At 41.3% G+C, this 23,543-nt stretch overlaps 2 protein-coding genes across 7 annotated transcripts in view; both read right to left on the bottom strand.

Moving 5' to 3' along the window:
• AGBL2 (AGBL carboxypeptidase 2) overlaps positions 1 to 13,432 on the bottom strand; it is a 29,824-nt gene extending 16,392 nt beyond the window's left edge. Inside the window, exons 1-9 of one of the 5 annotated variants that reach the window (XM_070383330.1) lie at positions 13,341 to 13,400; positions 12,906 to 13,023; positions 12,645 to 12,774; positions 12,307 to 12,370; positions 11,103 to 11,237; positions 7,781 to 7,834; positions 6,323 to 6,508; positions 4,887 to 4,994; positions 798 to 951 (exon numbers count right to left, since the gene is read on the bottom strand). In XM_070383330.1, coding sequence (XP_070239431.1) covers positions 798 to 951; positions 4,887 to 4,994; positions 6,323 to 6,508; positions 7,781 to 7,834; positions 11,103 to 11,237; positions 12,307 to 12,370; positions 12,645 to 12,680 — 737 coding nt within the window. In that variant the 5' untranslated portion in view covers positions 12,681 to 12,774; positions 12,906 to 13,023; positions 13,341 to 13,400. Of the gene's footprint in view, positions 1 to 797; positions 952 to 4,886; positions 4,995 to 6,322; positions 6,509 to 7,270; positions 7,359 to 7,780; positions 7,835 to 11,102; positions 11,238 to 12,306; positions 12,371 to 12,644; positions 12,775 to 12,905 lie in introns of those variants that run through there. The other 4 variants (XM_070383331.1, XM_070383332.1, XM_005909822.3 and 1 more) reach the window with 4 other exon arrangements.
• A 1,279-nt stretch (positions 13,433 to 14,711) lies between these two features.
• The window catches only part of FNBP4 (formin binding protein 4), a 30,536-nt gene continuing 21,704 nt past the window's right edge, over positions 14,712 to 23,543 (bottom strand). For both annotated transcript variants that reach the window (XM_070383327.1, XM_070383328.1), the window contains exons 16-17: positions 19,529 to 19,686; positions 14,712 to 15,770 (exon numbers count right to left, since the gene is read on the bottom strand). In XM_070383327.1, the coding sequence (XP_070239428.1) occupies positions 15,680 to 15,770; positions 19,529 to 19,686 (249 nt within the window). In that variant the 3' untranslated portion in view covers positions 14,712 to 15,679. The remainder of the gene's footprint in view (positions 15,771 to 19,528; positions 19,687 to 23,543) is intronic.

Below are 23,543 nucleotides of genomic sequence, written 5' to 3'. Positions count from 1 at the left end.
AACAATGACAACAACATTTTTATTAAGATTGTAAAAAGTTAATGAACAGAAAGTGAAGTCGCTCAGTCGTGTCTGACTCTTTGCGACCCCATGGATTGTAGCCCACCAGGCTCCTCCCTTCGTGGGATTCTCCAGGCAAGAGTACTGCAGTGGGTTGCCATTTTCCTTCTCCAGGGGATCTTCCCGACCCAGGGATCGAACTGGGGTCTCCCGCATTCCAGTCCCTCTGAGCCGCCAGGGACTAATGAACAGAAACCCTAATTAAATAGAATTGGGAGACCCGAAGGCGGAGCTCTCAAGCCCTGCAACGGTAGTGGAGCCCAGCAGGAAGAACTCCTTCCTTCCTGGTAAGGATGCAGCCAATGAAAAGCTACGAACCTTTTGTTTACTAAAGCCTCCCAACTTCCTTCTCCCCTCAGTTACGTGCTCTCCCTCCCTTGCATTACAGGACTTTCATGGCTCCCTGTGGCTGCAGACCCCAAACTGCAATTCTCTGTTGATCTTGAATAAGGGCATGTTAGCTGGAGAAATATCTAACAGTCTATTTCAGGTCCATAAAGCAAATTTCAAATGTGCACTAATTTCTTTTAGAAGTAGAAAAAACAGTTTGGATAATTTTTTTTTCTAGAGGAAAAGATGAGTCACAATTATTTCATTCTTTTTCATTGTCCTCACAATCATCTCTCATCACTTTTCTCTTTCACAAAAACACTCCTGACTCCTTAACATGATTCCTGAAGACACTTCTCAGTCATTTCAGTCATCATCCCTTTGGGAAATTCCTCTCTGTTACTCACACTCTGACAGCTTTCTGCAGGTTCCCACTCTCAAACCTTGATTCAAACAGCAGAGTATTATCTTCTGGTCCTTGTAAGGAGACAGAAAGTTCCTTGATAATTCCCCGTTTGCCTCCCACTCTGGAACTGGTAAAATAGCAATCTTCAGTGGGCACTGTGGATGAGATAGATATATTTAGTCCAAGTTCCAGTCAGAATTCGTTTATCCAGTACATGTTTATTAAGCCCCTCTGTGTTAAGCACTATTCTAGTTTAACAACAAGGAGTATTTAAATAAGAAATATCTATATTCTTAGTAGTCAATGGCTTTGCAAGTGAAGTAAGTAATTATTTAATATTCATCGACTTCATACAATCTTGCATCACTTATATGGATAATTTCACTTTGCAATGATTTTTTACTATACTTGCGTTATGTTGTCAGACGTTAGCAGTATCTGCCAATCAACAGATGATTGACACCAACAAAGATCTTGACCACGGGGTAGGATGGATACACGCATTAAACAAATAGAAACATGTACAGGGCCTGCTTTCATAAGTGGATAACCCTTCATTAGTAGATAGATTCACATTATGACTTTTGCTTCTATATGCAATCTTGTCACAGTGGAGACTTAGAGAGGAAGTAAATTGGATAATAAAGGAAAGCAAAAGAGAAAGTGAGTATAAAATGGGAGTAAAAGCACAGAGGAGGTAAAAGCAGAGAAAGCAGCAGAGTACGCATGATCCATTTAAGAGCTGGAGTCCCATGTTGTTCAATCCTTTCAAGGAACCACAATCAATGTACAGACCAGCAACCAGATGTCGTTAATAAAGGAATTTCAACATTTTCTTGAGTCTCTTAGGTAACATTAAAAATGATCCAATTCATAGCCCACAGTAACATATCTCAAAAACAAAACCTCTTTCTTATTTAACCCACAACATTCTTAGAGCACGTGGTTGCTCCAGGACTCCTAACTTGACAAACTCCCAGATTCTCCCTGGAGCCCCATCTTCTCAGTTTTCGTTTTCTTCATTCCTCCAGGAGGGTGGGCTTAACTCCACTTGATGAATCCAAAGGCAAGATCAAGACAGCTGCTACAAATGTGTATTAACAGGACAATTCACAAAAGCTGCCGTATCGGGAGAATGAGCTCTCAGCCCCAGTGTTTCTCCCTCTGTAGAAATATGTCTGGATAGAACCGATGAGGCAGTGGGGATCCGTGGTCATCTGGTTTACTGGAAATGACTACAAGGTCACCGACAGGTAAAACAGGCTTATGATACCAAGAATTTCTTGAGGTCCTAGGAGCGATACATCCCCTAATATCACTCAAGTCAACTGACTTACAATCTCAGATTTTATTAAAAAAAATTTTTTTTTTACGTGGACCGTTTTTAAAGTCCTTATTGAATTTGTTACAATATTTTTTTCTGTTTTCTGTTTTGGTGTTTTGGCTGTGAAACATGTGAGAGCTTAGCTCCCCAACCACAGATTGAAACTGCACATCCTACGTTGGAAGGAAAGTCTCAACCCTGGACTGCCTGGGAAGTCCCCTGATCTTAGATTTTCAAGTCTCCCAAACTCCTCCTCAGACGTTCCATAAGGTGGAGCTAGGTAGTTGCTTCATCTTTTCTACCTCACTGAACATAGTAAGTTTTGCCAAAACAGTGAGATCAGAGTCCAAAACCAAGGGAACTGGGAGTAGAGCGGTTATAACCACATCTCAGATGGACCCTCTCTGCTAAAACCTGCTCATTTTATTTTTCCCATGGTAGGAATGTAAACCCATTGCAGCTTCCTCTTTCCTATCTCTTGCTGTTTCTTAACCTTCCCCCCGCGATTTTATTAACTTACATTCCATTTATACTAATTACACTTGGTACATACTCCTCCTCTAATAAAATTGACTTCTCTTCTGACCATTTCTATCTATTGATTCACAGCTCTTTAACATGACATCTCCTTTCTGCCTTCAAGGTTACTATTACCATCTACTTCACATCCTCCCTGGCACTTGTTACTGTCCCTACTGTTGTTATGGCTGTTTTAGTGAGTTTGAAGTTGATTCTTCCTTTCCATAAATATCCTTTTATCGATAAATATCCAGTATCAATAAAGGATATTGAACAGAGGAAATTCTCGGTTTCCAGTTTTCAGAATGCTATCATGAAAGGCTGGATTTTGTCAAATGCTTCTGCTGCACTGACTGAGATGACTGTGTAGTTAGTTTTTTCCTCTTTGTTCTATTAATGTGGTTTGTCACATCAGTTTTCTTATGTTGAACCACCCTTGGCTTCCTGTAACAAGTCTCCCCTGGTCACGGTGTACAATCCTTTCAATATGCTGCTGAATTTGGTTTGCTGGTATTTGGTTGAGGATTTTTGCGTTTATATTCATGAGGAATACTAATCTATAGTTTTCTTGTGATGCCTTTGTCTGGCTTTGAATACTGGCTTCAAAGGAAGAGGTAGGAAGTGTTTCCTCTTCTTCTGTTTTCAGAGTTTTTGAAGAATTAGGGCTATTTCATCCTTAGATGTTTGGTACAATTCAAATAAATCCTGGTAAGCCATCTGCGCCAGGGATTTCTTCCCAGGAAGATTTTGAATTACTACTTCAATTTCTTTGTTATAACCTATTCAGACTTTTTATTTCTTCCGAGTCAGTTTTGATAATACATGTTTTTTCCAGCAACTTTTCCTGTTTGTCTGTGTTGCTTAATTTGCTAGCATAAAGCTGTTAATAGCATTGCCCTGTAATTGCTTCGATTTCTGTAGAGTTGATGGCTGTGTCCCCTTTCACTCCTAATTCTGGTCATTTGTGTTCTCCTCTCCTTTTTCCTTGGTTGGTTTGGCTACGTTTTGTCAGTTTTGTTGATGTTTCCAAAGAACCAACCCTGGTTTGGTTTCCTACATCACTTTTCTATCTCACTGACTTCCATTTTTCTCTCTACTATTTCCTTCCTTTTGCCCACTTTAAAAAATCATTTATCTACTTCGGGCTGTGCGGGACCTTTGTTGCTACGCACGGCTCTCTCCAGTCGCGGTCACAGGGGCTGCTCTCCACTGCGGCGCGTGCGTCTCACTGCGTGGCTGCTCTCGTTGCGGTGCCTGGGCTCTAGACCACAGGCTCAGCAGTTGCGGCTCACAGGCGTAGTTATTCTGTAGCATGTGGGATCTTCCCGGACCGTCAAACCATGTCCCCTGCGTTGGTAGGCAGACTTAACCGCTGGATCACCAGGGAGTCCCCTTTTGCTCCCTTTGGACGTAGTTTGCTCTTATTTTTCTAATTTATTATGGTGGAGGCTTAGGTAACTGATTTCAAATCTTTCTTCCTTTTAAATAAAGGCATTTAAAGTCATAAACTGACCTTGCAGTGCTTTAGCTACATCTCATAAATTCTGATATGTGGTTTTATTTTCAATCAGTTCAAAATAGTTTTGAACACTTATGTTTTCTTTAGCCTGTGGGTTACTTAAGAGAAATGTGCTATTCAATTTGCAAATATTCGTATATTTCCCAGATTTCATTTTGCTGTTGATTTCTAATTTAATTTTGCTGTGGTCAGAGAATGTATTTTGTATGGCTTCAATCCTTTTCAGCATATTAAGACTTGCTTTATAACCTTATACATGGTATATCCTGGGGAATTTACCATGTGCCCTTGAAAAGAATATGTATTTTGTTCTTGGGCACAGTGTCCAGCACATTTTTATAAAATACATGAATTACACCAGCAGGATGCCTGCAAATTAATGCAGGAAACTACAGCATAAACGCCAGTCATACACACAGACTACAAAGCCCTCACTGCGGCAAAGCAGGTGAGAAAAGACGAGCGATTCCCCAAAGAGCCAACGTCTGGCTTTCAGGAAGAACAACAGGGAAGAAGAGATGAAAGGGACTCAGAACTATTAAGAAAAGGTTCTATATCATTTTTTAAAAAGTGATTAAATATTTAAAACTGATCAGTTATGAATTTCAGGGCTACCACTCAGTTTACCACTAAACAATGGATTTTTGAAAATCATTTTTATTACAGAAAATCTGTTTACTGTACTTTGGTCATGACTAATGACTCACTGTTTGGTGTGATAACAGTACCTGAATCTAACTGATAGACAATTGTGCCTTTTTCTTCTCCTACAATTTCTGGTATCTTCTCATTTCCTGTAGGTTGATAGAAATATTCTGGTTGAGGTGGAACCCACTCTGAAAGAAGACATTGAAAAAGCACAAAATAAGAAATAATATAAAAAAAAAAAAGAAAGAAATAATATAAAAGGCATTTTATTAGAACTGATATAAAATAATAATAATGATTATTCAAATGGCTAGTCTGATTGAATCAAATCAAATTCCAATCCTAAGTTTCCAGTGTGTTTGTAAATTAATTATACCTTGCTTCTTTCTATAAAGACTATGGAGAAATTTTTAACAAAAAGCATATACAACAGAAGTATAACACTTAAAAATAAGCCAGAAAGTTGGTGCAACAACTCTACAAAATGTGTCCCTGAGCTTCCAAGTCAGGACAATATGATCAGCTACATTTTTCTTATTACTATAAAGGAACAAGTATACCAATTTCTTCAGAGGAAACAAGGTTTTTTCATTAATACTAAGTTCTGAAAGATTTCTCATATGGGACTTGGGCAGCTTCCTACCATTTTAAGTACAGGAGCCACTGATGAAAGCCAAGGGCATAGAAAGAATCATACACCATGATTAAGTGGGATTTATTCCAGTGTTGCAAGGATGGTTCAACATTCACAAACCAGCCAACGTGATACATGACAGTAACAAAATGAAGGATAAAAATTATATGATTATTTCAACACATGAAGAAAAAGCATCTGAACAAAATCCAACATCCTTTAGGACACAAATTTTCAGCAAAGGGGGTATGGATGGACCACCTGAAAATAATAAAAGCCGTGAACTGACAAGCCCACAGCTAACATCATACTCAACAGTGAAAAGCTGAAAGCTTCTCCTTTAAGATCAGGAGCACTACAAGTATGCCTACTCTGATCACTTTATTCAACATAGCACTGGAAATCCTAGCCAGAGCAATCAGGCAAGAAAAAGAAATAAAAGCTCTTTAAACTGCAAAGGAAGAAGTACAACTACCACTGACATATATTATATATAGAAAACCCTAAAGACTCTATCAGAAAACTGTTAGAACTAATAACAAATTCAGAAAACTTGTTAGAACTAATAACAAATTTTGTGTTTTTCAAAGTACAAAATCAATACACAAAATTCTGTTGTATTTCTATACACGAATAATGAAAGAAAAGACAACATTCTCATTTACAACTGCATCAAAAAGAGTAAAATACCTATGAATAAATTTAAACATTAGTGTGACTTTTGACTTTGGGGAGTGTGTATCAGTTTCTCAGAGCTTAAGCATTTTCGAGTGAGCTAACAGATAGTGAATCTATCCTGCCTTGTACTTTACTATGCACAGAACTTACAACTGTCATACAGACTATCAGAAGAGCGAGGCCATGACACATAAGTCACATTACCAATATGATGAATGCGCTCCTTGATGACCTCACATTCTATTGGCCATCTTGGAGCCTGTAGCAGCTCGCTGCCAGAGAAAAGAGCAAAGAGGTCTCGGGGTTCTCTGAGATGAGGGTTTACTTTGCCAATGTCATCATAAAGAAGCTGTCTGCTCTTAACAAACGGTGAACTCAGCATAAGAGAATCTGCCAAAGGGAAAGGTAAGGAGTGAGCAGTTTCCTTTTCCTTTGAAGCAACAACTTTACTGCTCAACTGTAACAATTAAGGAATTTTAAGCATTGTATTAAAATAGTATCACAGATATGCAATCCTATGACATCTTTCTCCTTCAAAGAGATTTAGTTTCAGGCTGACAATATCGAAATTATAAAACGTTAAGCTAAAATTCCCTTGTAGCTCAGTCCGTAAAGAATCTGCCTGCAGTGCAGGAGACCCGGGTTTGATCCCTGGGTTGGGAAGATCCCCTGGAGGAGGAAATGGCAACCCACTCCAGTATCTTTGCCTGGAAAATCTCATGGACAGAGGAGCCTGGTGAGCTGCAGTCCATGGGGTCCCAAAGAGCGGGGCAGGACTGAGCAATTAACACTTAAGCTAAAATTCTGCTCTAATCTATGAAGCACTTACATGCAAAGGTTTAGAGTAAGTCAGAAGAAACTGTTTTGTTTTTTAAATCAAAGTTAATGAGTTGAAGATATTTCAACAGTGGGTTGGAAATAAAAGTTACTTAATGTATGCTATTTTTGTCTGCTGCTAAGTCACTTCAGTTGTGTCCGACTCTGTGCGACCCCAGAGACGGCAGCCCGCCAGGCTCCGCTGTCCCTGGGATTCTCCAGGCAAGAACACTGGAGTGGGTTGCCATTTCCTTCTCCAATGCATGAAAGTGACAAGTGAAAGTGAAGTCGCTCAGTCGTGTCCGACCCTCAGCAACCCCATGGACTGCAACCTACCAAGGCTCCTCCATCCATGGGATTTTCCAGGCAAGAGTACTGGAGTGGGGTGCCATTGCCTTCTCTGATTTTTTTTTTTCTAGAGAGAGGCAAAAAAAAAAACAAAACCACAACAACTTTCAATTTGACCACCAGCATTTTAGAAAAGGACATAAAACTTTATTAACTACAATGTAACAATCTACAAACTAAATTTCAAGTTCTTGCTATAACCATTCAAAGGACAGAGAGAGACTTACAAAACAGAGAGGATGGAGAGAGTAGAGGCAGAGGTGTGAGAAGGGGCAGGAGAGAGAGAAGAGCTCTTAGGAAATAAAGAAAAGGGAAAAGGGAGGAAAAGAAAGGTTTCAAGGAGAAAGGGCAGAGGAAGGAAATGGGAGGAAGAATGAAGAGAAAGGGCAGGGGAAGGAAAGGCTCCAGGGTGGCGCCTCCCAGCGCTGGTGGGCAGCAGGGAGGAGACACATTCCCACAGGGGCGTGTGCCTTTTCTGCCTGGAAGGACGCGCAGTACCTGTGCTCACAGCTCTTGTCTGTCCGCGAACAGTGGAAGGTAGACAGCTAGGCCCTAGAAAGAGGAAGGAAGAGGCCTGCTTTGTCCTCCGGATCTTTCTTTCCTCTGTCCTTTTCCCCCTATCCCTTCCATCCCCCCACCTTGGGTCCCTGCACTTCTATGTCTAAACATTTCCCGCACTGTTTAATGGAGGCAGTGGGGGAGGCAACAAACATTTGAAACGATGGTAAACCTCTCAATCTCACTCAAAGAAATGTAAATCAGAATGACACAAAGATATCAGTCTTTTAGCTACTTAAGAGAGGAAAAACATTTACCTGTTTCACACTCACCCTGACAAGGGTGTAAGTAAACAACTACCCTCAGAACCTCAGGACAAAAAGGCAAATTTGGTGCAATCTTTCTGGAAAGCAAATTTGGCAGTGTCCAGTAAGACTTAAAACACGCTAACCCTTGATTCAGCAATCCCACTGCTAGGAATTATCTTATAGGTTTTCTTACAAAAGCTCGTCAGCATACATATGTAGAGAGGTTCCCTGCAGTAATGCTCCAATAGTAAAAACGTGCAAAGCACCAAAGCATCCATCAAAAGGGAAGTTAAAATAACTGTGACATATTAACGAGATGGAAAACTCATTAATAGGCATTAATAGGTAGGTGCTCTTAAAGAATGAGGTAGATATTTTTTTGTGCTCATAGGGAAAGCGTCTATTAAACAAAAAAAGCCAAAGTAAAGCTTGTGTAGAGGATCCTCTATGAGCAATCAGAAAGAAAAAATATATAGATACTTGAGGGTATAATTTTTTTACTGGAAAAAAAAATGATTACAGTAGTGGCTATATTAAGGATGGGGCTGGGAGAGCTCTTAATTTCCTTTTGTGTTTTTTCTACCATTTGGATTTTCTAACCTTATATGTATATTTTCTTTCTTTCTCTCTCTCTTCTCCCCCCTCTTCTCTTTCCTTTCTTCCCTTCTTTTTCCCTTTTTGAAACAAGTATATTGTAACTCATTCCTTTTGTACTTTTTTGTACTTTTCTGGTTTAAAAAACAACACAATAAATGGTTTGCTACAAAGATGAAGAAAAATATCTTCCTCACTCCAATGATCAAAATGGGGGTGGGGGTTGGAAGGTGTCAGGTTACCAATTATACTCTAAAATTCCTTTGCATTGTTGTGTTACTTCTGTAGCTGACTTTGTATTTTATGGCTTTTTTTTTACTATATGAAGACAGGCAACTGTTTCTTATTAATGTTATTTCAAGTATCAGAAACTGGGACAGGAGGGGACTGAAGGTGGGGGGTCAGCTGGCCCCTGCGCCACCCCACCCTGACAGTCTTCTTCGCTCAAGCTTGGCCCTTCCTCTCCCAGCCAGGAGCTCCGGGACGCAGAATGGAAGAGCCTTCCGAGCACGGGGATGAGCAAAAGTGTGACACATATTTGAACATGAAAACGGAACTGCTACATCAAAGGTTAAGTACCGTTATATTTCCCTCCTATTGCCAAACTGCCGTCCTAAAATAGTCCGTCTAGGGGCTTCTCTGGTGGCTCAGTGGTAAAGGATCTGCCTGGCAATGCAGGAGACACAGATTCCGTCCCTGATCTGGGAAGACCCCACATGCTGCAGAACAAGCAAGCCTGTGTGCCGCAACTATTGAGCCAGGGCTCTAGAGCCCGTGAACCACAACGACGTAAGCCCTCGCGCCCTGGAGCCCACACTCCGAAACAAGAGAAACCCCCACAATGAGAAGCCCATGCACCGCAACTAGAGAGCAGCCCCTGCTTGCCGCAACTAGAGAAAAGCCCGTGCAGCAGTGAAGATGCAGCACAGTCCAAAAATTAATAATAATAAATAAAAAAATTTAAGTCTATCTATTCACATTCCTAACAGCAGTGTGGGAGGGTGTTCTACCATCTCCTGACGGCTACTAGGTATAATCATAAAAATATTTTTGCCCAAGTCTCATAATTTACAAAATGGTACTTTGACATACTGAATTGTATCTTTAGTTAGGGGTGAAACTGAGCATCTTTTCAAAAAACCTCCTGACTGTGTTTGCTTTTCTATGAACTCCTTGCTCATGTCCTTTGTCCATCTTTTCTATTTGGTCATCGTTTACATATTGATTTGTAAGAGTTATTTTGTTAAGAAAGTTAATCCCTGGACATGCCTGTGTGCTCAGTCGTGTCCAACTGTGCAACCCTAGGGCTGTAGCCCACCAGACTCCTGTGTCCCCGGGATTTCCCAGGCAAGAATACTGCAGTGGGTTGCCATTTCCTCCTCTAGGGGATCTGATCCAAGGGTCGAGCCCGCACCCCGAGTCTCCTGCACTACAGGTGGATTCTTCACCACTGAGCCGCCAGGGGAGCTCATGCTGCATGTTGCATTGGCTGTGTTTGCTTTTCTACGAACTCCTTGCTCATGCTCTTTGTCCATTTTTCTATTTGGTCATCTTTTGCTTATTGATTTGTAAGTTATTTTGTTACGGAAATTAATCCTTTGACAATATTTCTCACGAAAATTTTTTTCAGTTATTTTTCTTTACTAAGGCAACTTTTTCCTAAACATAAAGTTTTGCTGTAAAAATTATCAGTGTTATATTTTATAGCTTTTGGGTCTTGTATCATTCAAAGATTTTTAACCAGAAAAGGGATACAATCAGATTTGCACATAAAAAGAAAAACAAAACAAAACAAAACACTGCTATGTGGAAAGTGGATTGGAAGGGGGCATCATGGAACCAGAAACCAATGATGAGGCTGTTTCAATAGTGAGATGATGGCTGCTGTTGTGCAGTAAAGGTTGTGCAGTAAAAGGAAGTGAATTGATGTTTGCTTGGATATGTATTGAGGGAGAAATTTAACTGCATTCCTACCCTCGAATTCTAGAAAAAACTTGTGGAATCCCTGTAAAAAATTGTTTTTGCTTAAGTTAGCTTGGATTGGTTTCCACCACTCCTATGCAAAGAGCCTTAATAAATATATCCATAAAAACTGCATGAAAAAAATCAACATGTTACTCTTGACAGAAGAGTTTTAACAAATTTTCCAACAATTTGGAGGAAGACCATGCAGAATACATGGTACTTTAAACCTACAATCCAAAGCAGATCTACAGAATATTTTTTTGTTTTGTTATTTTTCTTTTCATTTAAAATTTTTCTTTTTTTTTTAAGATAAACATTTCTGAGTGATGTCAGAAACAGTGTCCAAGGGTGCTCCCCTGGCTTCTCCCACGTTAGGCCATGTTCTCCTCAACCTCAGGAGCAGTTGCTCAAGGGACTAAGCATTCTAGGGACATATGACACCGATTACTACTCACATAGATGCTTCTCCTTTTGCAAGCGGTCCGGTATCAAATCCTCTCTTTTTCCAAAAGAGCCATTCAACAGGTATCGAGGATTATTCTTCCAAATGTGCTGGTGCGTAGCAGAGTTTGGTAAACTGCCTCTCTGAGCTAAGAACAGGCGGTTTAGTGAAAGATGTTGAAGGCTAGTTCATCACATCCAATATTGAGGTCAACACTCAAACAATTACTACTAGCAAACTGCCTTCCAGTCACCACCTGCCATACCACAGGCCTTTACAACCAATATAACCCATTTTCCAAAGAGCTTTCACGTTCCAATTTCTCTGAGTTAAACATAATTTTCTCCATTTCACGTTGAGGAGAAGACTTGAGAGGCATATGGTAAAGTAGAAAGGAAGGGCTGGGGAGGCAGGAAAAACCCAGCAGTTGTATGACCAAGTCAGGGTAAGTGCTCAGAGTGGAAGTGGAGCACTCAGGATGAGAGGTGCCTCGTCCCGAGGGCTCTGCTGAATCTGGCAAACTGGGAATTCCGTTTTCAACGAGTGAGTGAGTGATCACTTACAAAATGAAACAGTTAATAAGAAAGTTTAACAAGACAGAAATGAAATCAATACGAAAACTTAAATTTTATTTCTAAATACCAAGAACAAAGTTAGAACATCAAAATTTTAAGATACCACTTATAAAAGCATACAGATAAGCAGTTCCATGAAAACAATTTATAAATCTCATTGGAAGACATTAAGGAGGACCGAAGCAAATTAGAGAATTAGAAAATACTATGAATAGATTGGAGAATGTGGTATTGGAAAATTCTCATTTCTTGTCAAGTTTGATCTGTAGATTAAATGAAATCCCATTTTTTTAAAGTATCACATGCCAGTTCTAAGATTATATAAAAAGGTAAGGTTAGCCAAGACACTTCTGAAAATGACAATATGGGAGGACATTTCTTTCCAACTATCAAGACTATTTTCATGCCATGTCATGTCATTAAGAAAGGGTGGTAGTGGTTCAAGGACAGACAGACAGACCTCTGTATAAACTGACACTCAACAGAAGTGACAGAGCATATCAGTGGGGAAAGGAAGTACTTCCCACTAACGCTGCTCAAAAAATTCGTCATTAGTTTATCCAAGCACAACTCTCTCAGCTGATCCAACAATGTACTTCAATGACCCAGGAAAGGTGGTGCTGGATCAGAACGAGATACTACCTTTATAGTAGCCATAGTACTGGAGGTGATGGTACATAAAGTCTTCATAGGGATCAGGAAGAGTCTGTGAAAGGACAAACCATCTCAATCAGGAACATGTTTTCATAATAATCATTATTATAACAGCCTGTTAAAAGAGTGATACTGACTCTTAACAAAGGTACACAAGCATGGTCGCAGAGGACGCCACACCTGAGAACTTCTAAAAACAAACCATGTGAAAGACATTTGTGCAAATGATTCTACCTTTGGGATCAAGATCTCTAGCCAGAAAAAGGTGCCATCAGAATATACCTTCTGAGCTAGTACTGGGTTTCTGGAGAGGAGTGGGTACCGACCTCCTGCTTCAGCTCTGGTTCCAATGCTGGGAACATGTTACTTCTGCATGGTATGCTGAAGACCAGTCAGTGACACCCAGCAACAGCCCCTGCCCAATTTCCAAAAGGGCAGTTGATTACATACGAGGAGCTAAAATAAACCAGAGCAGGACAACTGAAGTCACCTGTCGACATCCACTCCCGTCCCCTCCCTCCGCTCCGCAGCTCCCACGCGGCACCCTCCCTCTAAACCAGGGCCCGCCATGAGGCCCGGGTGGGCACCTGAGGAATCTGGGAGGGTGGCTAGTCTTCCGACCTCCTCCTCCCGAGGCGCCAGGACCCCTGCCGGCTCCATGCTTCCTTTTCCGGGTTGAAGGGGATGCCCACCACCAGGACGCCGCTGGACAGTGAAAGAAAAGGGGAGGGGAGTCCGGAGGAGTCGTTTCGGGGAGGGTGGGAAAAGAAAGGTCAGGGGCTCCGAAAACGGAATTCAGGGGTCCGGGGTTTCTTGGTCAGGGAGAAGGTGGCGGAGGGCAGTTTCCCGGAGAGTCGAGGGATGGGGCGTAGAGATTTCCTGGGAGGCCACAGGGAGAGTGCTACCGCCTCGGCGCCCCGGACTGTTCGGGGCAGCAGGGGTTGGGCGCGGTGCCGGCGGCGACAGAGGAGCGTGAATGAGGCGGGGGGTCACCACCCGCAGGCAGAGGCCCCGCCGCGCACCCGGCCGAGGACGCCCTCGCGGAGCTCTCGCCAAGCCACAGCTTTCGGCTGGGGCGCCAGTAGCCTAGCAACCGCGAGCCGGAAGCAGGAAGGCGGGGCGGCTTGGCGCTTCCGGGAGCGAGGCCCTGCCTCCGAAGGGGGTGTGGGGAACCAGGGGAAAGTGGACGACTGCAGTACCAAGGCTTTGTTGTTACTCTTCACTACAGTATTGCAGCCCGGATTGTTACTGTTACTCTTTTCATTACAGTATTGCAGCCCGGACTCTGGGGATTAGAAATTGCATTGATGGGGGCTTCCTTGGCGGTCCTGGGAAGGAAATGGCAACCCATTCCAGCATTCTTGCCTATAGAATTCCATGGACAGAGGAGCCTGGCATGCTGCAGTCCATGGGGTCTCAAGAGTAAGACACGACTGAGCGACTAACGCTTCCACTGTCCCTTTCCTTGGCGGTCCAGTGATTAAGAAGAGACCGCGCTTACATTGCAGGGCACCGGTGGGATCCCTGGTGGGTAGCTAAGGCATGCTCCATGGGGCAGCCAAAAAAAAAAAGTTTCTCAGCTTTAAGGAAACTCTTGGGTATTACTCAAAGGGAGCTGCTTCTCCTCTTTCACCTATTCCCTCCATCCCAGAGCCAGAATTGAAAAATTACCTTCTCGGTTGAGAAATACAAGAAACAAAGTAAAACCCACACTTTGACTATCAAATTGTCAGATTCAAAAAAATGCTTCTGGTCTGGCAGGATAGGGACAAAGGCACTTAGTTCCTGTCAACAATTCCTAGAAATCTGGTTAACTGTTAGGCAGTTAAAAGCAAAAGCTTTAATGACTAGTCAATAGCCTTTTTCCAGAAATGTGCTCTATGCAAATGACAAGAAAAACAATGTATATACAAAATGGTCACCCCGATTTTTGTATAAATAAAAACCAACACACAAGTATATATGACACTGATTAGTTAGCTGCATATAAATATACTGGAATAAAATTTTTACTACTGTTGTCTTTGGTTAACTTTACATGACTATGAGTATATATAACTCTTGTAACTAGTGAGAGTATAAAGCACCTTTTTTTTCACAATATTAACCACATTTTGTCATTTCCAGGATTTAAGTAGGCTAAATACAAGCTAATAATAGACCACAAGCTCCAAAATTTAAGTCACATCATATTTTCTGATACTAGAGTCCTGTTTTCTAACCCCATCCTCCCACCCTGCAGCGGGCTCCAGATCCTGACACTCGTCTTTCTCCTGAGAGCTTCTCAATGTTTCCCTTATGCCTACTTGATTAGAAAAAACGACTGACTCAAAGTAAGTCTTGGTGACATCTTCATGGAGTAACAGGCAAAACAGGAGCAAAAGGATAACCAATCAGAAGTATAAAAAAGGCTTTATTAGTGCATATATACAAATTTACAAGGTCAGAAACTGGAGAAATACAAACAGCTTTAAAACACAATTTGCTTTTTCTTCAGTTTAAAGTGACTTTTACCTGATTGTGATACAATATAAAGTACAGAACAGTAAACTGCTTTTTTAAATACTGGAATTTTATGGAGAATACATTCACATATAAATGGGAGGTGAACTCTGGACCAAGGTACGACAATGGAGACACAGCAATACATACAGTGGCTCGTTACACTTACTCCCACGTGTGAGGGGGAAGTCTCAAAGACATGAACACTTGCTGCTGCTGCCCTATACTGGATTTATATATGTCACCTAGTATGTGCAATGACTGAGCTATCTTTATCAGTTCTAGAATCTGTGAGAAACACTCTATAAATTTATAGAGTGTGGCCGTCTGTTAGCACAACATGGATGAGTTTGTATACCTCAGCACTTTGGGGGTGGCAGACTAAGAGAAGAGGTCAGAAGGAAATTCCTATAATCCCAGTTAAGCAAGGTAGAGTATAGAGCTGCCTTCTTAATTGCACTTGTTCTGAAGAAGTTAACGAGAGACAGTGTGCCACACTAGAAACTACAAGAGCCTCTATTAGGCAGGAAAATCCTTCCCTTTTCGTCAATGAGTCCTCTACAGAAGTGTCATGAGCCACACGTCCAGACTGATGATGTACCTAACATGCTGAGTTTGCCAGTGTGAGAATACAGGCAGCCAGGTCAAATGGCTCAGCCACCTCACCTTTTGGCAAAACAGAAAAAACTACATTTCACAAATGGGGGAATTTTGTATGCTCTTGCCCAGCAAATTCATATGCTCTCCCTCATAACATTTATAGTTTATTGGCAACAGTAAAACTGGTTAAGACTCTGAACTGAACATTAAAAAAAAAAAAACAAAAAAAAACAGCACACAGTAACAAAAAAGTAAAAAACTATGTGTTCGGAGCCATTTTTCGTCTCTTCAGTCTTGCTCGCCAATCTTCAGGAAGGGCTTCAAAATTAGCATTTCTCTCTGCCATGCCACTGTGAAAACAGACAGATTACTTCACTGAAAAAAAAAAATGGAGCTGTTCATTTCCTAGCAAATAAAAACTGACTAAAGCTGAAAATTGGATCTATCGCATCTATCTTCATGACAAAGTTTCAAATTTCTCAGCTAAGTAACCAAAATAGTTTTCATCAAATTTCTTAGTTGATAGGTCAACCAAACACATACAAATACTCTGCTCTACAGCTGTATTTATATTTAAGTGCATATTTATTTTTATGTCTCCCTAGTAACCATTAAAGCTACACTGAAGGAAAATAACACATGCTTGTAGAAGTATTTCTTGGCTCCAAGGAGTTAGGAGTCTTTATCCTAGATTTATTTACTTAACCTCTAAGAAGATATATTTAACCCTCAACATACCACCAGGGATGGGTAGACCTGATGTTTCTGAGATCCTCTTTCATTAGTTCTAATTAGCATTGATCTCCCACGGCTTATTCAAATTCAATTATTTAAAAAACTGGTTAAAACTCAAGATTCACTAGGTGGGCTACAGTCTATGGGGTAGTGAAAGAGTCAGACACGATTTAGGGATTAAACAACAACAATATGCTATCTGTTCACAGGTAAACCATATAGTATGCTATGATTTAAAACAACAACAACAAAAAACAAACTCAAGATTCTTGGGAATTTCCTGGCTGTACAGTAGTCAGGACTCTCTGTGCTCTCACTGTGGAAGGCCCAGTCAGGGAACCAAGAGCCCACTAGCTGTGCAGCACAGCAAAGACAAAACAAAAACTCAGATTCTATCTTGCAATAACCAAAATGAGTGCATGAGACCCTTTTATAAATCTAAAATAAGATAAATTACAAGACCTTTGTGACTTCCCATCATCTTGAAATAGTTTACTATTTCATCACTGTAGGAATTAATGATTAATCAATTCCCAGCAACACTAAAAAGGACTAAATAGTAAGAAAACTCAAGAATAATGGAGTCATCTACAAGGATGATACACAAGTAAAACTAAATTATCATTAATACCATCCTGCAGTTTTCTTCCTGTGTTGCCCCAAATCCCGTGCACCACCTTTCAAGGAAGTAAAGTCTGGAGACAACATCTTCATAGTCTCCTCCGGGACAGCCCCCAATATTACATAATTCAGATGGATACAAAGAGATAGGGGCACTGTACATTCAAATTGTGATGGTAAAACTGGATAAGTAAAATCTCAGGCCACGAGTGTTAAGAAGATCATAATCCAGATGAATTTTCTTAAATTCAAGATCAATGAGTGAATATATGGGCCAAAAAGGAAATACAGTATTTGCATAAGTTTTCACGTTTTATGCTGCTATATGCTAAAATGTACTTGATCAAGTTTGTAAGTGGGACAAATGCTAAAAACAGGTGTGCAGCGGCTAGAGAGAAACGTATTTTAGGAACAAAGACTTCACTGGAATGACTATTCCAATTGGTATTTATGGATCTAAAAATGAAAATGTTTTGAATTATGAAACAAAGATGGCTATCCTTTCTCAATTTTTCTTTTTCGCCACACCATGGGAGATCTTTCCATGTGCAGGGACTGAACTTGGGCCCTCAGCAGTGAAAGTGAAAAATCCTGACCACTGGACTGCCAGGGAATTCCTTCAAACATTTCCATAAGTACTGCATTTATGGATGTTGTAAGTGCCAGAAGCAGCAGTAATGATATGCTAGAACCTATCGGAGATGAACCTAAAATCTGGCATCACTATCAGTACGCTCCAGGTAATGCACCACAACTGAGCAACTGGTTACACTAAAGGACTGTTGGTCATTTCAGTATGTGTACCTTCAAAAATCATGAAAATAAAGAATAAAAACTTAGCTTAGCTATATTTAAATCTTGTTAAATTAAAAATTGGTCTCTTGGAGCTACATGGTAAATGGGGATGACTATTTTCCCCTGTATGCTCAGGGTTAAGACAGTTCTTTGCCTAAGATGAACAATTAGTGGGAAGTAAGGCTCAAAATTCTCCAAGCCAGGCTTCAGCAATATGTGAACTGTGAACTTCCAAATGTTCAAGCTGGTTTTAGAAAAGGCAGAGGAACCAGAGATCAAATCGCCAACATCCGCTGGATCATGGAAAAAGGAAGAGAGTTCCAGAAAAACATCTATTTGTGCTTTATTGACTATGCCAAAGCCTTTGACTGTGTGGATCACAATAAACTGTGGAAAATTCTGAAAGAGATGGGAATACCAGACCACCTGACCTGCCTCTTGAGAAATCTTGTATGCAGGTCAGGAAGCAACAGTTAGAACTGGACACAGAACGACAGACTGGTTCCAAATAGGAAAAGGAGTATGTCAAGGCTGCAAATTGTCACCCTGCTTATTTAACTTCTATGCAGAGTACATCATAAGAAACACTGGGCTGGAAGAAGCACAAGCTGGAATCAAGATTGCTGGGAGAAACATCAATAACCTCAGATATGCAGATGACACCACCCTTATGGCAGAAAGTGAAGAGGAACTAAAAAGCCTCTTGATGAAAGTTAAAGAGGAAAGTGAAAAAGTTGGCTTAAAGCTCAACATTCAGAAAACGAAGATCATGGCATCTGGTCCCATCACTTCATGGGAAATAGATGGGGAAACAGTGGAAACAGTGTCAGACTTTATTTTTGGGGGGCTCCAAAATCACTGCAGATGGTAACTGCAGCCATGAAATTAAAAGATGCTTACTCCTTGGAAGGAAAGTTATGACCAACCTAGATAGCATACTGAAAAGCAGAGACATTACTTTGCCAACAAAGGTCTGTCTAGTCAAGACTATGGTTTTTCCAGTGGTCATGTATGGATGTGAGAGTTGGACTGTGAAGAAAGCTGAGTGCCGAAGAATTGATGCTTTTGAACTGTGGTGTTGGAGAAGACTCTTGAGAGTCCCTTGGACTGCAAGGAGATCCAACCAGTCCATTCTAAAGGAGATCGGTCCTGGGTGTTCTTTGGAAGGAATGATGCTAAAGCTGAAACTCCAATACTTTGGTCACCTCATGTGAAGAGTTGACTCATTGGAAAAGACTCTGAAGCTGGGAGGGATTGGGGGCAGGAGAAGCAGACGACAGAGGATGAGATGGTTGGATGGCATCACTGACTTGATGGACATGAGTGTGAGTGAACTCCAGGAGTTGGTGATGGACAGAGAGGCCTGGCGTGCTGCAATTCATGGGGTCGCAAAGAGTCAGACACGACTGAGCGACTGAACTGAACTGATTACAACTCTGATGTCTTTGAAAAAAGCTAGACTGTAATTTTTATAGGAAAAAAACATTTCTATGAATTTAAAACTGCTTGGGCTAAGTTTGTAAAGAAATCAGGGCTATGACTTTAAGAACATGGGGGCTTCCGTGATTGCTCAGTGATAAAGAATTCGCCTGCCAATGTAGATGATATGCGTTCAAAACCCTGATCTGGGAAGATCCCACATGCTGCAGAGCAACTAGGTCTGTGCACCACAACTAGAGCTGTGCTCTAGAACCCGGGAGCTGCAGCTGCTGAGACCCATGTGCCCTGGAGCCCATGCTCTGCAACGAGAGAAGCCACTGCGAGGAGCTGCCTGTACATTGCAACCAGAGGGCAGCCCCTGCACTCTGCAACTAGAGAAAAGCTCACGCAGCTGTGAGACCCAGCACAGCCGTAAAGAAACAAAATAAAATAAAAACAAACACTTGAAGAATACAACAGTTCTACAAGCACAGCTGCAAGCAGCACAGCCTGCCCGTCTGAGAGCCCTCCTCTTTACCTGACCAGCTGCTGCTGCTTCCACTCTTCAATGCGCTTCTGTGCGGTCGATTCTCGGTCCTCTTCGCTGGAACTAGAGTTTTCCTCTTCATCTAACTCACGCTGGATACTCTGCCACTTCTTTACCAGAGATGGCATTTTGGTTTTACTTTTCTTTGCCTGTAACAAAGGTTAAAGGTCAGAAAGAATATAATACATAAAACAAGAGAACGAGTTCTTCACATGAGATCAAGATCTCTTCCTTAGTTTTAAGGAGTAAGTGAACTTCAAAATCAACCAAACACAAGTACCATTCTAAATTTTTGCCAAAAACTTCTACCAAGCTTGGTTAAAAACCTAAAAACTGTAAATGGGATATTTTTTCTTTTAAAAAAGAAGAAGAAAAAAAAACTATTTTAGTTGGAGGCTAATTACAACATTCTATAGGAGATCAGTCCTGGGTGTTGTTTGGAAGGAATGATGCTAAAGCTGAAACTCCAGTACTTTGGCCACCTCATGTGAAGAGTTGACTCATTGGAAAAGACTCTGAAGCTGGGAGGGATTGGGGGCAGGAGGAGAAGGGGACGACAGAGGATGAGATGGCTGGATGGCATCACTGACTCGATGGACATGAGTTTGGGTGAACTCTGGGAGCTGGTGATGGACAGTGAGGCCTGGCGTGCTGTGATTCATGGGGTCGCAAAGAGTCGGACACGACTGAGCGACTGAATTGAACTGAACTGAACATTGTGATGGTTTTTGCCATATGACAACATGAATCGGCCATAGGCATACATGTGTCCCCTCTGTCTGTAAATGGGGTATTTTACGAAATCAGGTCAGAAAAATTTCCTTTAGCCTTATTCTATGGAATTCAAAACTCTTGGCCCTTATCTTCTCAGAATTACAATGTACCCTTTTATGAGTTTAAATGGATGTAGTGTTCGTATCAATTGAAACACAGTGCTGAGAAACAAATGATAACTTTTCTGGAAAGAGCCAACAGAGTCAAACACATCTACTAAATATGAAAAAAAACAAAGAGGAATATTAAAACATTAATTATAAGATCAGTTCTAAGAGAAGATACTACTTACAATTCAATTTTCTATTAGCTTACCTTCAGTTTCTAAACTGCCTATATTAAACACAGAATCTCACAGTTAAGGGAAAAAACCTTGTGATATTTGCTATATATACAATATGGCTTGCTCTATCACTACCTTCAGAGTTCTGATCAATGGCGCTCTAGCAAAGATGCCTTCTCTGACCACACTATATGAAACAGTACCGCCTCCCAAAGCCCACTCACTTTCAGTCCTCTGACACTTTTTTCTTCATTGCATTTTTAAACGTTAAACATATATTTGCTTATCTGTTTCTGCAACCCAGTTGCCCCCTACCCTCTCCAAGCCCACCAGAAAAGCTCTACAAAAGCAGAGATTTTGTTAGTTACTGAATATGAAGTTCTTAGAATGCTTGACAGATACTATGTATTCAAAATAAACCTTCTAATATTTGTGATTAGTTCACTGAATTTAGAGAAATATTATATTAGACACTGATAAAAACTAATTTTCACCCCTGTGTTTTTGAAGACTTGGCCACCAGGGAAGATCCTGGCCAAGTGACCCTCTAAATACAAGCAGGCCCTCAAGTGGCAGGTATGAAGGAGTGCCGTGCTCTTAGGAGGTCTACGTATAGAGGCCCAAACTGTTTTCCAAGCCTACAGTTAAAACAAACACATGCGTGATTAACCACCCAAAAGAGTTGAGAAAACAAGCTTATCTTCTCAGTCTTTTAAAAGACTTGCCTCCCTGGCTCAGTACCCTATTCTGACTATCAATAACAGGTTTTTAACATTCGGGGAAATGCCCATGGTAAATGCTTAAGCCTTCTGCTCCACACACCTTCCCACATTCCATTCTGTTATTTCACCTGTGGTCCAATCTGACCCACTGCATTCACACCCTTCCAGTAAGCTCCAAACACAACCTATTCTGGGTCAGAATGCAACCAACCGAGTAAAAAGTAATAAGAATTGTTGTCGTAATGGTCACTATGAATAGAGGGCTCACTGCAGTACAACCTCTCACCACATTTCTGCAAATATGATTAGAAACAACATAGATCTAGGTAGAGTCATGGCGGTTTCATTTTGACTTCCATACGATTTTGTAAATTCAAAGTGTATTTGATTCCTATCTGTCATGGGAAAGTAAGCTATGCTTTAGAAGTTAGGCATTGTTTGTCACATTCAAAACCATGGATCCAGAGTTGCACTGGCTGTTTGAACACATTTTAAATAGGGGAACCTTGCAGTCAGAGGAAAAGATTAAATGGCTAGAATTCTTTTCTAGTAAACTGCATACAAAACCTGAGCAAAAAGATTGAAAAAATATATAGGTCTCAGATATTCTTGGAATCAGGTATTTCAAATAAGCACATATCGTGCATTTTAAAAAATGGCCTGTAACACCAAAGAGATGAAACATTGCTTTCAAATAAGTCCATAAAAACGACATGTTAATGTAGAATACTAGATTTTCGAAACTATTATTTAGGGACTTCCCTGATGGCCTAGTGGCTGGGAATCCGCTGTGCAACGCAGGGGATGCAGGTTTGATCCCACGTGCTGTGGAGCAACTGGGCCCGCGTGCCCCAACTACTGATCTCACACACCACAGTGCAGATCTCATGTGCCACAACTGAGACCCAGCGCAGCCAAAAAACAAGTAAATGTATTTTTTAAAAAACTATTATTTATATGACCGTAGTAAGAGTATGATTGTCTAAAAAATTACTTGAACGAATGCAGGTGGAGATGATTCTCTCTCTTGGAAGACTGAAGGAAGAGCGGCAAGGAAGGCTTCATAAGAGAAATGATTCCTGAGCCCTGAACACTCTAACCTTGATTCTGTAAAAATGAACAGTAGGGGGACTGGTAAACACAGACAAGGCATGTAGGTGGTCGACAGTACGCTGGCTCAGGAGAGGTGCATGGGGCACAGTGAGCTGGACAGCAATCCATTCAAGATGCTATCCTGGCACTGTTGAGTTTTCAGAACACTTCATTTCCAGATAATTTCTGGAACCGTGGTACCAGCTTGGACAAGTGGGTCAATCCAGAAATACTCTATTTTGTGTGTAACTCAAACTTCTTCAAGAAGGTCCCTTGAACCATGTAAAGCAAAGAATTTGCCCCACTGACCCCTGGAGCAAAAGATGACAGCTGAGACAATGGAGCAGCAGCACTGGGAAGGGAAAAGCTGATGAGAAAGTTTCTTTAGGTGATTTAGGGAATTCAAAGAGTCCGTGAGGGTGATGTCAGAAAGCTGGCAGACTATGAAGCTCCAAGCTCTTGCTGATCCCATGGAAATATATAAACAAATAAGAAACGGACTAAGATGGTTTTGTGGGAACTCTAGAAACCAGTCAAAGCTCTGCAGCAACTAAGAGAACAGCCAATCGAGAAAAACCTGCACCAAGAGCAGCAGGAGATTCTGGGGCAGGTTTGCGTGCCCTCATTTCACACCCTCCCCAGCGTGGCTGGAACGAAAATGGCCCAAGGCTCAGTTCCCTCACTCCAGATGGAAGGAAATGAGTGGGGTGTCTGAAATGTTCCAGACTGTGGTTGCCTTCGGGACTGGTTCAGTGTTGTCTGACTTCAACGTCAGCTAGGAATGGTGGTATATGTTGGATCTCGGGTTAGAAGCCATGAAAGGTAGCGGCAGTTGCGGCCTGTGAAAACCACAGCGGGACAGATGTCATCTGGACAGTTGGGGGCAAATGCTTCTGTGAACAGGAATACAACAGAACATAAAAAGCTCATAGAATAAGTGTGAAATCCTTAGGGAAATTAAAAGTAAATATACAAGAGGAAAGGAGGGGAAAAAAAAAAACCAACCACATACGAGTCCACGTCCAGGGAACATACATGCCTAGAAAAGGGCTGAAAAAATCTTGTTACCTTCACGGTGGGCGCATTGATGAAGGATGCAAATGAAAGATGCTGAACATACTCACTCACTCACTCG

Source organism: Bos mutus, chromosome 15 (assembly GCF_027580195.1).
Source record: "Bos mutus isolate GX-2022 chromosome 15, NWIPB_WYAK_1.1, whole genome shotgun sequence".
Classification (NCBI taxonomy): domain Eukaryota; kingdom Metazoa; phylum Chordata; class Mammalia; order Artiodactyla; family Bovidae; genus Bos; species Bos mutus.
Note: the sequence above shows the minus strand (reverse complement) of the source record. Positions and strands in the feature narration are given on the sequence as shown.